The sequence below is a fragment of the Arvicola amphibius genome, chromosome X, assembly GCF_903992535.2.
Source record: "Arvicola amphibius chromosome X, mArvAmp1.2, whole genome shotgun sequence".
In the NCBI taxonomy this organism is placed as follows: domain Eukaryota; kingdom Metazoa; phylum Chordata; class Mammalia; order Rodentia; family Cricetidae; genus Arvicola; species Arvicola amphibius.
In genome coordinates, this window is record NC_052065.1 from 9,931,334 (window position 1) to 9,945,544 (window position 14,211).

Consider the following 14,211-nt stretch of genomic DNA (forward strand, 5'->3'; position numbering starts at 1 on the left):
GGATAGTCTGGTCCCCTGTGACACATTCATTCTCTCAGGTCGCTCTTTTGTCTTAGTTCTCCTAACAATAAGTCTTTGGTGGAAAAATTGAACAGATCTTCACGACAAATGCTCAGTCCTTTGCTTCTCCATGCTTTACCAAGCTGTCATGGGACAATTCTATACACCGCAATGTTTTGATGCATGCATGTATTGCACTGTCTTGATGCCTGAATATAATGCAGCATTTTGATGAATGCATGCGTGTATTGTGGAATGATTGTCATCTCACAAGGTTATTACTGTGTGTATTGATGTATGTGCATGTTTCTGTTTGTGAGTGGAGGCCAGAAGCCAGTCTTGGCTGTGTTGTTGCTCTTTAGGAACTGTCTGCCTTTTCTAGAGACATGCTCTCTCACTGGCTTTGAGCTTGCCAAGTAGACTAGGTTGGGTGGCCTGTGAACCCCAGAGATCTGTCTGTCTTTACCTCCGCAGCACTGGGATTACAAGTACCTACCGTGCCTGCAATTTTGGGTGGGTTCTGAGGATCAAACTCAGGTCTTTGGCATTTCATCGAGCTCAGTTTACCAACTGAGCCTCATCATATCAAATGCAGTATTAATTCTAGTCGCATGCGGTGCATTGGGCCCCAAGAACTTAATATCACAAACTGTGGGCCTCTGACCTACATTTCTGTATTTCTTCCATTCCAATCCTTAGTAACTAACCCTGTGATCTCAATTTCTGTAAGTGAGATCATGCAGTACTTGTCTTTCTATGTCTGTCTTACTTCATTTGTGCAGTGTTTTCCAGCTTTATCCATACTGTAAACAAAGGCAGGGCATCTTCCCCTTGCAAGGCTCTGAATCATTCTGTTCTGTGTGTGTATGTTGCATTTTCATCGTCCATTCATTTGTTGTTGGAAACCTGAATGGATTCATGTTATGGCTCTTGTGCATAGTAAGTACTACAGTAGGCATCCGTATGTTGGTGTGTTTTTCCTATGATGAATTCATTTGGTTTTGCTATATAGCAAGGATTGAGAGAGTGGGGTCATGTGGTAATTCTATTTTTAGTTTTTAGAAATAACTTTCATTCTGTTTTCTATGGTGTCTAGATCAGTTTGCTTCCCACCTACAGTATATGAACATTCTCCTTTCCCACATTCTTTTCAACAGTTCCCTATGTTTTGACTTTGATAGTATACACCTAACAGGAGTAAGGTGATGTCATATTGTGGTTTTGATTTTCATTTCTCTGACTAGTGATGGTGAGCATTTCTTCCTGTACCTGCCAGCCATTTGCATGTTTCCTTTGGAAAAAATGTCTATTCATATCCTTTGTCTATTATTTTAATGGAAAAGTAGCCTGAAATAGGAAAAATGTTTTAAAAACGAAGGTAGTGTTTAATATCTAAAATAAATATGGAACTGATATAAGTCAAATAAAAATGACCTCAAAAATCTTATTTTACAGTAGTCAAAGGATCAACTTTTTATTCTGTTTTTGTAAAAAGGTATCTTATCTTCTGGAAGGGGGCAGCATGGCTCATGAAGACTTCTGTGGACACATTGGTAAAATGAACCCAGGAGACCTACAGGTATGGCCGTGACAGTGGATTGCTGACAGGTTAACATTCTTACATGGTGTATGTTTGACCTTGCCTATGTCCAGGACACTAACCCTCTCTCCACCTCTCTCTTACTCATTCCTTAAGCTCTCCTGTCTTAGTTTCTTTTCTGTTGCTCTGACAGAATACCCCCAACACAAACACCTTAAAGGAGAAAGAGTTGTTTTTAGTTCACAGTTCATGGTGTTCCCCGGGAAAACAAGGGTCTCTTTTGTTGGTTTTCAGTCTCATTGATAAAGAATTAAAAACCAGACTCAGATGGAAGCTTGAGATGATTTGTTAGCATTTAAGAGAAAAACAACATGCAGGCAAGCTGTGAAACTTAGCAGCTGTCAGCAAGATGGAGGTGGAGAAGTCATGTCTTTTTGAGTTTGGGTCTAAGAAAGTCAGCATGTTGAGCAAAGTTTAGCATGTTGGCAAGCAGCTTCATATTGGAAGGGGAAAGGCACTTCAGAGAAAGAGGGAGAAAGTCCAGAGTATCAGGGAAAGCATGCTTAGGCTTTTGGTCAGTATTTAAATAAGAGACAGAAGAAAAGAAAAGGCAAGTTACACTTTCTGAGTTACAATTCAAAAAGTGGGCAAGCTCAGAAATGAAGATCTCTAAACATTTTACTAGAGGAGGTATTTCTGTAGTGGATAATTATTCCTTCTACCTCCTTAGCATATCTTCTGGTGGATTGGCTATCTTGAGGGGTAGTCTTGTGGCTACGTGACTGACAGGTCCAGTTGGATTGATTCTTTTATTTTGTTTTATTATTTTCTATAAACAATCTTGCTGTGGGATAATGTTCTTGTACACTATAAAGATTGTCACTCATATTGGTTTAATAAAATGCTGATTGGCCAGTAGTTAGGCAGGAAGTATAGGTGAGGCAACCAGACTAAGAGAATTCTGGGAAGAGGAAAGGCAGAGTTAGTTACCATCCAGATGCAGAGGAAGCAAGATGAGTATGCCTCACTGAGAAAAGATACCAAGCCAAATATAGATAAGAATTATGGGATAATTTAAGTTGTAGGAGCTAGTTAATAGTAAGCCTGAGCTAATAGGCCACACAGTTTATAATGATTATAAACCTCTGTGTGTTTCTTTGGGACTGAACAACTGCAAAAGCAGGTGAGGCAGAAACTTCCATCTGCACAATTTTGTTTTTTATTTTAGATACAGTTGAATTAATTCTTAAGGGAGGAGAAACAGTATGTAATTTTCCAATCTTTAAGGACAATCAGAATGCCATGTCTCTATCTAAGGCCAGGGGTAGAATTCAGACACCATTCTTTTGATGAGAGGAAGTAGATTTCCTTGAAAGCTCCCCTTTGTCGTATAGTATTTTACATTTGAAGAAGATGCAAAGCTGATGCTTTTCTTTTTGCAGTATTACCAGGGAATAGGTGTTTGGGGGCCAAAGCTGACCATGAGGGAGGAATCTCTTCAGTGTTTTCCAAGGGTTCCAATGCCAGTCTAGCTACATAACAAAGGTATAGTTCGTCATGGCAGGAAAGTCAAGGCTCCAGGAGCTGCTTATATCACATCCATAACCAGAAACAGAGCGATGAATGCATGCTAGTGCTCAGCTCACTCTCCATTTCATACTGTTCAGGATTCCCTGCAATAATAATAACAACAACAACAATAATAATAATAATAATAATAATAATAATAATAATAATAATAGCCCTGCCTCAGTCAAGATGGTTTTACTAATCAGTTAACACATCAAGGTAACCCCCGGCAGACATGCGCAGAGGCCTGTCTTCCAGGTGATTCCAGATTCTATCAAGCTGAGAACATTAGGCTTCATACCCTGCTTTCTGTGTTTTCTTCCGTTCTGCCTGGAAAGCAACACAGATCTCCGTGTTCTGTTCTCATGTTTTCCTTGATCCCTCAATCAATTTTTTTTTTGCAGTGCTGGGGATCAAATACAGTCTTATGCTATTTTTATTTCATTTATTTGTTCATATGTGTACACATGCAAGCACATGTCATGGCACATGTATAGTCCTCAGAGGATAACTTGTGGGAATTGATTCTCTCCTTCTACCAAGTGAATCCCAAGGAGTAAACTCAGGTTGTCAGGCTTGGCAGCAAGTGTCTTTACCTGCTGAGCCACCTCAGTTTTGTAGACCCGCCCCCTCCATCACTTTTTTAGTGCTTACCCAGTCTTTGTTTTGTTGTTGTTTTGTTTGTTTTACTTTTCTCAAAGTGTAATCAAGAGTTACTGTCCCAAGTCATTGAAGCCATAGTTGGTCTATCTGTATCCACCCCTTCAACCTGGATTGAAGCTGTTCAGGTAGTGATCCTTTATGACGTCCCTACTGCCAAGTTCAGCATTTGAAATTGATTTCAATTTAGCCTTTCTAGACTTAGGTTCTGTGCTTATGAAAATTCATTACTTACGTTAAAGTTTAATTGCAGGGTTTAGCGTGGTCTCTTTAGTTGTTAACCCAAGGTCAAGCAAGGTGACTCATACCTTTAATCCTAGCCCTCAGGAGGCAGAGGTAGGTGGATCTCTGTGAACTCAAAACCAGGCTGGTTTACTTAGTGAGTTACAGGGTATTTCCTCTCTGGGAATTGTACTCGGTGGCAGGAAATTGACTTTCCCACGGCTCTGCTTCCTCCTCGGAAGCAAAACTATGATAACTCTTTGCTAATTTCAGGACAATCCTGAAGATTTATCCCAACTGCACATCTCCCTGTTGGGTTGGCTAGGCCTGTAATGTAACTACATCTCTCTTGCCCAGTCCTGTTTTTTTGCCCTTCTTAAGTCAAATCATACCCCAGCATTACTGACTGCAGCTCCTTACCTTGGAGCTCAATCTGAAACACAGGGCTATCACAGAGGACTCTTTCACTTGCAGGCATTCAATTCTGGTGCTTTAATTTGGCTTGGGAAACTTGAAAGAGCCCCGGGAACTGTAGTAGACATTTGTTATTTCTTGAGATGTCCAGACACTTGGATTGCAGCACCTGCTGGATGGATCACTATACCACAGTGGTGTGATTGTGATGTGTGCAGACTCGTTGGGGGCTGTGTTCCATTTGCCTTCTCCTTCTGGTCTTTGCAGTGGATGACTGCAGGCCGGGGCATTTTGCATGCTGAGATGCCCTGCTCCGAGGAGCCTGCCCATGGCTTACAGCTGTGGGTGAATCTGAGAAGCTCAGAAAAGATGGTGGAGCCTCGGTACCAGGAACTGAAAAGTGGAGAGATCCCGAAACCCACCAAGGATGGTGTGACAGTCGCTGTCATTTCAGGAGAAGCCTTGGGAGTAAAGGTAAGTCTTGCCTGTTGTGTGTCTCCGAAATATGAGGTATATGGTGACATCAGGGAGGATGTAACTTCATTATCAGTTCTTAGTTTATCATTGTATGTGTCCCAGCGGATGGACTTGCTTCAGAGATATCAGGATAAATGTAACCTAAGGGGACCCAGAAATGTTTTGCTGTGTGTAAACTCGTTAAGTTGGAATACGTGCAAGAAGTTCCGCTCATATGAAGAGTTTGAAAAGCACTTTTCTAGGTGTATCTTAGTGCATGTTCAGATTTACCCTAATTCCTGCTTTTTAAGTCCACAGTAATACTACAGCATCACTGCTCTGAAGACACAAGCAAAAGCCAGGATCAATTTCACTCCATAAAGATTCATGCAAATAATAAATGTCCCACTTAGTATGCAAGAAAAGCACATGGCAACACTGCAGGGTTTTAAGCCAAAAGTAACTGTTGGGGCTGGAGAGATGGCTCAGCAGTTAAGACATATTTACTGCTCTTGCAGAGGACCTGGATTTGGTTTACAGCACCCACTTGGAAACACAACCACCTGTAACTCCAGCCTCAGAGGTTCTAACCACCCTCTTCTGGCCTCCATGGGTACTCCCTCAAATGCAGACACACACATAAATAAAAAATAAAATCATAAAGTATAAATCAAAATTTAACTTATATGGGGCACGCTCTGTATATATTTTTTTTTTACTGAGACTTGGGTTTGGGTCTTACTGTTTGGGTCAGGGTCTTCCTTTTTAATGAAATATTAGGAAGTAGGTATGACAAACACTTTGGTAAATGCACACTGGGAAGGCTAAGGATCCACATAGCAGCCAGCCTGTGGTAATGGTGAGCTTGGACCCAGAAGCTAGTAGATGGGGGAACCTAGAAGCTGACCCTGAGATGCAGATTCCTGTGCACATGGCTTAATGGAAGCGCTCCTCGAGAGACAGTAAAGAACCTGGACGAAGTAGGAAGGATGCTAACCAGAGCCACTGTCTCAGGCAAAGACTGGAAGAGAGGGCCTTTTACCAGATTTTTCCCTGGGGATTTTTCAGGATCAGCTTGTCGCAGAGTTGTTCTGATCCACCTGGGGCAAGATATTAGGCTTTTCAGGCTCCCTTGTCTAATATGCATTCATTTGGCCTTTGATTCTTTAGTGGAGGGTAAAAGTAGCCAAGGGAATCTGTTAAGGGGCCTGGAGGTGTGGCACCCAGTAATGAGAGCCTTGGAATTCTGTAACTTGCCTTGCTGTTCTCCCAGTGAGCAGCTAGCACTTGAGACTCTTTTAACGAGTAACCTAAGTGTTCTAGTTTCATCTTTGTACTGACCAAAAGCAATTTAGAGAAAGAAAAGTTTGATTTCAGTTTGCAGGTCACACTTCATCACTGACGGAAATCAGGGAAGGGAACCGAGCGGGAACTTAATTGGAAAAGCTGTGGAAAAACACTGTACTGGCTTCCTCTGGGTCATGCTTAGCTCGCTGCTTTACACAGCCCGGGAGCACCTTTCCAGAGAATGGCGCTGCCCTTGGTGGGCTGGGCCCTTCTGCATCAATTAACAATCAAGACAGTCTCCCACATACATACCTATAGGCCAGTGCCACTCAGGCAGTTCTCAGCTGAGCTTCCCTTCCTGGGTGACAGACACTAGGCTGTGTCAAGTTGATGGCTGCAGTTACCTATGACATTCGGTAAATTTGTATTATTTTATGCGCATGTGCGCATAATGGCTTGCCAGTGGCCATTGACTAGTCCAGCTCAGTGCGCACATTGCATAATTACCAGGTGGGCTTGGATTACTGCCTGGGACTCACTAGTTTTTGTTTATTCTTCATTGTAACCACAGTTCTAGATTGAAAACACACATCAGTATATGTTTGCTTTTACTTGTGTTTCAGGTGCACACAGAAATGATCGAAAGAAGAAAAAAACAATGTTTGCTCATAGTTAAGCATAGGTGACTACAGTTCGCCGCCCTGGAGTGTAGAAATGGTCTTTCTGTGTGTTTCTGTGACTGATTTCTTTCCACTTCTCAAGCATGGAGCCGTCCCTTTTCAGCTCGTTTGAAGTTTCCCTACCTTCATTTTGCCAAGGACAGTTAAGACCTTTGGGAATTCCTCTGATGAAAGGCCAGAGAACATCACTGACGTGCACCAGACAAGCACACAAGTGAAATTGCCAAGCGATCTCACTCTGTATTCTTTCTGTTACCGATTTCCACAACTTGAAAGTTCTAGGGGTATGCATTCAAGAGACACTGAGGTGGATGTTGAGGAGTAGGAGACACAAGATGCTGTTGCAGTTTCCATTTAGGATACAGCTGTGATGACACACAGCTGTAATCCCAGCATTGGGTAGCCTAACACGGGAGGATCCTGAGTTTGAGACCAGGCTGGGTTACATAGTGAGACCCTATCTAACCCTCTATCCCAAAAGAATTTGTCTGTCTGTAGCAAAAAAAGAGAAATCAAACTGGTGATTTAATAAATAAGCAAAGCTTGCAATAGCATAAATTCATGACGTTTGCAACGGTGTTTCATTTATAGAAAGCACAAGGAAGTTTTGAGGTTGGAGTTGGTTCCACTTATAGGTAGAAGGGCATTTGAAAGCACACCTAGCAGACCATGTGATGTTGCAATTGCAACCCAGGCTTAGGGGACAGCAGTAATGTTTTAACTTTGTGAAATGCCTTGGTAGCTGCTGGCTTCACCTATTTCATTTTGTTGAGTAAAATTTCTGAAGCAAATGACATTCTCCAAGGGAAACAATCAGTCTTTATTTTGAGAGCTTTGTAATGAGGGCCTATTGGAACCTTGAGCAGTATGAGTTTCTAGAAGCACTGTGGGGCCCGGGTTACCTATATGGATTCTGGAGACAGACAGATGAGACAAGACACCTTATCATGCACTAGCTGTGTGGGCTGCGTGGGGTTAAGGAAATGGCTTGATTTCTGTGCAAGTCAATTTTGTAAACACTACATAAGTGGTTGCTGTTGATATTATTAATTGGACTGTTTTAAGTCTACCTGGGTGGAGATTTATGTGTGTCACCCATGCTAAAGAGATTGTTTTGCCATTTTGGAAAAGGTAACCAATCTACTTTGCAGTAAGGGTGAGAGTCATTGCAGAAATGAGGGTTATTGGCCATTTCTTTGTGGGTCTGCTAAGGGACTGAGTTTTGCACATTGCGTCCTCTCACCAAGGAATGATTCAGTCTTAAATGGTCCAGAGCTACCGTAAAGAAGTACTGAAGGGAATTTTGCATCTGGAAGATTATTTGGGACTGGAGAGATGGCTCAGTGGGTCAGAACAGAAACTGCTCTTTACAGTGGAACTCTGCTTTGGGGATTCTCAGTACCCACATCCGGTGATTCACAACTGCCTATGACTCTAGCTCCAGGAGATCCAGTGCCCTCTTCTGGTCTCCAAAGGCACGTGCACTCACATGCGCTTGTCCACATGCACACACACACACACACACACACACACACACACACACATATACAAAGTTAAAATCAAAAAAGAAAATAATCTTAAATGATTACAAAGTGATGCTCAGAATATGCCTTACTTAGATTGATCTACTTCTAACCAATATAGGCCCACCAACAACTTCCCTTGCTACAGCTAAACTTTCTGGAAAAATGGATTTGGTGACCACTACAATGCATTTGACTTTAATATTCAAATCAATTGCCTGACAGATTTGAACAAAGTACAGATTGTGGTGTAGCAGATCTGCAGTGAAATCTGAGATTACACAGGTCTAACAGCCTTCTGAATGGTTCTATGCTGTAGCCCAGGAACCACCCTGTAGTTTCTATAATGGACCTGGCATCCAGGGCAGGGGAAAATGCTCATCCTTAGGAAGTTCGGTTTGGCTCTTGTAGATGATGCTAAATGGTTCAATCCAGTGACTTCTAGCAAATCCTACTTAATTATTCTAGACTTGAATACTTATATCTACAAAAAAAGGGCGAGGAGTGCCTATGTAGGATGCTATACGCTTTACAATTAGCAAAGTCATCTGTTAATATGTCCAAAGGTAATGGTGTCACTTTTCCGAGGGTGTATATTTCTAAGCATTTATGCAGCCCTTGAAATGCCACAGCCAGTTCTGAGCAAGATTCTGCCAGGACAACACAGTCTGAAGTAAATGTTGAAATGGGAGAGAAGAAAAATGGGATAGTTTGCATAGTTTCTGTCACTTTTGAGAAGACACAATTGCATGTTTGCTCCATGAGAGTATGTAGTTTTCCAAAGCCCATTCCACCCTTATCAGCCAGCCAATCCGCTGTATTTATTGCCAGCTCTTTTTGGAACACAATGCTGCTCCCCCTCGATGCCGCCATTCAACTCCCGCTGCTCTACATTCCGTCATGTCAGAAACAAGCCTTGAGGAGGTCAGAGAAAGACAATCTGGAGCCAGATGGTCAGGGTGCAAGGTTAGCTCCACTACTGAAACGTGTTGGAGAATTTATTGAAAGTGGCTGAGCCTCAGTTTTCTAATCTGTAAAATGGAGATGTCCATGCTGACTACATTAGAGAATCTTTAGGAGTAAACCGATTATATACCCCCCTCCTTGTGTGTGTGTGTGTCTGTGTGTGTGTGTGTGTGTGTGTGTGTTGGCAAAGAGTAAGTCCTGTATGGAAGTCCTATGTGGTCCTATATATGCTATTTTCATGCCCTTTCTAAAACCATAGATAATGTTCATGTGGTCAACAGATACAATATAAAAAAAAATCTGTTGGATGGGCAAACTTATGTAATCATGGGCCAACTGGCTCCATTAAAAAAAACCCAGTTATGAAAGGAAATTTGCTAAATGGCTAACACAATTCACTCCACTCACATTGTACTCTATCTATGTTCCCATTTCAGAGGAAATAGACATCATGGATTCTATTCTGTGCTGTTGCCAGGAGCTCTTCACTCTACCTGCCTGAGCTGGCTTCTGTCCCCTTAGTGATGTGGGCAGTGTTGTGCCTCCATGGACAGCTGCTCTTTCCTTTCCAAACTCAAGAGAATGAGTTTACCAAGTAGCATTTTAGAAGTGATTACACATGGAAGACGGGAAGCATACGCATGGCCATTTTTTTGGCCTTTATTGAGTCCAGCAAGTTTATGGGGCAAACCCTGACAGATATTCTCTTCATAGCAAGAGTTAGGTGGAGCTGTGGGTTTCTGATAATGGCAGCCCAAGAAGAGATCAAACCCCAGCTGGCCTAGAGAGAAAGCAAAGGAAAGCTTGCTCGGGAAGTAACCCCCTTTCCCCAAGGCTGCCCTCTGACACTTTAGCAAATCTGTGACTGTTGATCTTAGGTACTGAACAAACATTCCCTTTGGGATGTGAGTGGGTAGATAAAATTTAGACTGTACTCCATGTTGTTTTAAAGATGGAAGTATTTATATATTTAGAAGGCCAAGTTAAACTGAAAAAGGGTAGGGGAAATGAATAGAAACAAAGACCCTAAAATGGGCATGAAGATAATCAACAACCTAACAAAACAGAGAAGAACATCAACTTTTTTTTTAAGCTTTAGGACACCCTTTTTGAAGGGCATTTTATTTTATTTTATTTACTTTTTAAATTATATAATTTTACAAATTTTCACCTCCTTCCCTCCTCTTTCCTCCTTTTCCCTCCCCCCACTTTCCCTCCCCCTCCCTCCCCAGTCCAAGGAGCAGTCAGGGTTCCCTGCCCTGTGGGAAGTCCAAGGTCCTCCCCCATCCATCCAGGTCCAGGAAGGTGAGGATCCAAACAGACTAGGCTCCCACAAAGCCAGTACATGCAGCAGAATCAAAGCCCAGCACCACCATCCCTGGCTTCTCAGCCAGCCCTCCCTGTCAGCAACTTTCAGAGAGTCTGGCCTGATCACACGTTCCATCAGTCCCAGTCCAGCTGGCCTTGGTGAGCTCCCATTAGATCAGTGCCATTGGCCCAGTAAGTGGACGCACCCCTCGTGGTCCTGACCTCCTTGGTCATGTTCTCCCTCCTTCTGCTCCTCATCCGGACCTCTGGAGCTCAGTCCAGTGCTCCAATGTGGGTCTCCATCTCCATCTCCATCCAACGCCAGATGAAGGTTCCATTGTGATATGCAAGACATTCATCAGTGTGGCTATAGTATAGGGCCAGTTCAGGTGCCCTCTCCTCAGCTGCTCAAGGAGCAAGCTGGGGACATCTCCTTGGACACCTGGGAACCCCTCCAGAGTCCAGTCTCTTGCCAACCCTCAAATGGCTCCTTTAATTAAGATATATACTTCCCTGCTTCCATATCCACCCCGCCTCCATCCCAACTGTCCCACTCCCCCAAGCTCTCCCCATCCTCCCCTTCTCACTTCTCTCTGCCCCTTTCCCCTTGCCCCTATCTCACCCTCACCCCCAAGCTCTCTATTTTTGCCTGGCAATCCTGTCTACTTCCAATATCCAGAAGGATAACTACATGTTTTTCTTTGGGTTCACCTTCCTATCTAGCTTCTCTAGGATCATGAATTATAGGCTCAATATCCTTTATTTATGGCTAGAATCCACTAATGAGTGAGTACATACCATATTCATCTTTTTGGGTCTGGGTTACCTCACTCAGGATGGTGTTTTCTATTTCCATCCACTTGCATGCAAAATTCAAGATGTCATTGTTTTTTACCACTGAGTAGTACTCTAATGTGTATATATTCCACACTTTCTTTATCAATTCTTCCATTGAGGGGCATCTAGGTTGTGTCCAGGTTCTGGCTATTACAAATAATGCTGCTATGAACATAGTTGAACAAAATGCTTTTGTAGTATGATAGGGCATCTCTTGGGTATATTCCCAGGAGTGGTATTGCTGGATCCTGGTGTAGGTTGATCCTGAATTTCCTGAGAAACCGCCACACTGATTTCCAAAGTGGTTGCACAAGTTTGCATTCACACCAGCAATGGATGAGTTTACCCCTTACTCGACATCCTCTCCAGCAAAGGCTATCATTGATGTTTTTGATTTTAGCCATTCTGACAGGTGTAAGATGGTATCTCAACGTTGTTTGGATTTGCATTTCCCCGATCACTAAGGAGGTTGAGCATGACCTTAAGTGTCTTTTGGCCATTTGAACTTCTTCAGTTCAGATCAGTACCCCATTTTTTAATTGGGTTCATTAGCATTTTAAAGTCTAGTTTCTTGAGTTCTTTATATATTTTGGAGATCAGACCTTCTCTTTCTTGGTTGGGTCTTTATGTGGTTTTGGAATCAAGGTGACTATAGCTTCATAAAAGGAGTTTGGCAATGACTCTTCTGATTCTATTATGTGAAACACATTAAGGAGTATAGGTATCAGCTCTTCTTGGAAGTTCTGATAAGATTCTGCATTAAACCATCAGGTCCTGGGCTTTTTTTGGTTGGGAGGTTTTTGATGACAGCTTCTATTTCCTCACGACTTATAGGTCTATTTAACTTGTTTACCTGGTCTTGATTTAATTTTGGTAAATGGTACTTATCTAAAAACAAGTCCATTTCTTTTACATTTTCCAACTTTGTGGCATATAAGCTTTTGTAGTAAGACCTAATGATTCTCTGAATTTCCTCAGTGTCTGTTGTTATGTCTCCCTTTTCATTTCTGATCTTGTTAATTTGCATGTTCTCTCTCTGCCTTTTGATTAGTTTGAATAAAGGTTTGTAAATCTTGTTGACTTTCTCAAAGAACCATCTCTTTGTTTCATTGATTCTTTGGCTTATTTTCTGTGTTTCCATTTTGTTGATTCTAGCCCTCAGTTTGATTATTTCCACTCTATATCAAATATCAAATTAAATCAATATCAAATTAAATATCAAATAGACATTTAAAAAGTAAATGTCCACTTTTGAGCTGTTTCTGCAAGCCTAATATGACAGTCATTTTAGTAATCCAAAACTTATGTGAAAGATTGATTTTTTTTATTTTTAGTTATGTATATGCATGTGTGTCTGGACAGAAGTGTGTGCATGTGAGTGCAGGGGCCCATGGAGGCCAGAAAAGGGTGTTAGATCCTCTGGAGCTGGAGTTGCAGGAAATTCTAAGCTGCCCAAGCTGGGTGCTGGGAATTGAACTTGGTTCTCTGCAAGAGCAGTACTTGCTCTTGACTGCTGAGCCATCTCCCTGGTGTTTTCTGTTTATCTGTTTTTGTCCCAGTGACTTCTGGCAAACCCTGCTTAATCATTCTAGACCTTTAGTGATGCAAATTTTGTCCCTTTTTGCTAATTCCTTTCTTTTGTTAGTTTTTTATTTACAATGATTATACTTTTAGGATCTAACTTAATTAGGTGGTATGAGAATTACTTTAAAACTTTACCTTAAATAATCACAACCAGTATCTTGAATTCTGGCTGAATTTCTCTTCTGAAATGTAAAGAAGTGTACTGTACTGTGCAGGTGGTACAAGAGATGAGAAGAATTGTTAGGAAGGGCCAGAGAGCTGCCTGGTATTCTGTTGACACAGAGGAAGTGAGGAAACATGTTACCATGGAGAAAAAAATTATTCAATTGTGCTATAGAAAATGAATTTTGGAAGCTCACTATTTTCCTCAGCTTGTTACTGCTTATCAGGGGCAAACTGAGCATCCTCCCCTTTGGTGCAGTCCTCCCAGCTGTCACAGTCGAGAAGCATCTTGACTTCTGTACAGATCCACACAGCTGTCCCATCTTCACAACTCGGCAAAGTTTGGGACATTTTATTTATGCCTTCCATTTCTCTAGGATCTCCCTTCAGCCGTTAGGTACCTGCTTTGTGTACATTGCTTATGATGTGAATGGCATGCAACAGAGCTCACAGAATAGGGTGTAAAAGGGGGCCAGCAATAACAGAAGTGTAATATTCTAAGGGAAAACAATAAAAGGGCCATATATAAAAGTTGATCTCTGTGAGTTCGAGGTTAACCTGGTCTACAGAGCGAGTACCAGGAGAGTCAAAGCTTCACAGAGAAACCCTGTCTCAAAACAAAACAAAACAAAAACAAAAACAAAAACAAGCAAGCAAACAACCCTCCCCCCCAAAAAAACACCAAACAAATAAAAAAATAGTTTCCTGATTAGTGAGAGAAAGGAGGATTAATTCTGCTTGGGTGGGTAGAGGAAGAGGGTGAAGGAAACAGAAGGGCTAGGAGTTGGTGACTCACAGTGGTTTGTATGAAAAGCTTAGCTATAGCCCGCAAAGATAACTCAATAGGTAAAGTGCTTTGCACTGCAAGCATGAGAACCTAAATTCAACCCCAAAACCCCACATAAAAACACTAGGTAGAGTACTATGTTCCTGTAATTCCGGAACTGGGATCTGGAGAGGTGGAGACAGACTAATCCCTGGGTCTCATTGGTGAGCCAGCCAG

At 42.0% G+C, this 14,211-nt stretch overlaps 1 protein-coding gene across 1 annotated transcript in view; it reads left to right on the plus strand.

Moving 5' to 3' along the window:
- Pir (pirin) overlaps window positions 1–14,211 on the plus strand; it is a 90,631-nt gene that overhangs the window by 26,996 nt on the left and 49,424 nt on the right. The window contains exons 4-5 of the mRNA XM_038317353.2: window positions 1,496–1,579; window positions 4,673–4,879. Coding sequence (XP_038173281.1) covers window positions 1,496–1,579; window positions 4,673–4,879 — 291 coding nt within the window. The remainder of the gene's footprint in view (window positions 1–1,495; window positions 1,580–4,672; window positions 4,880–14,211) is intronic.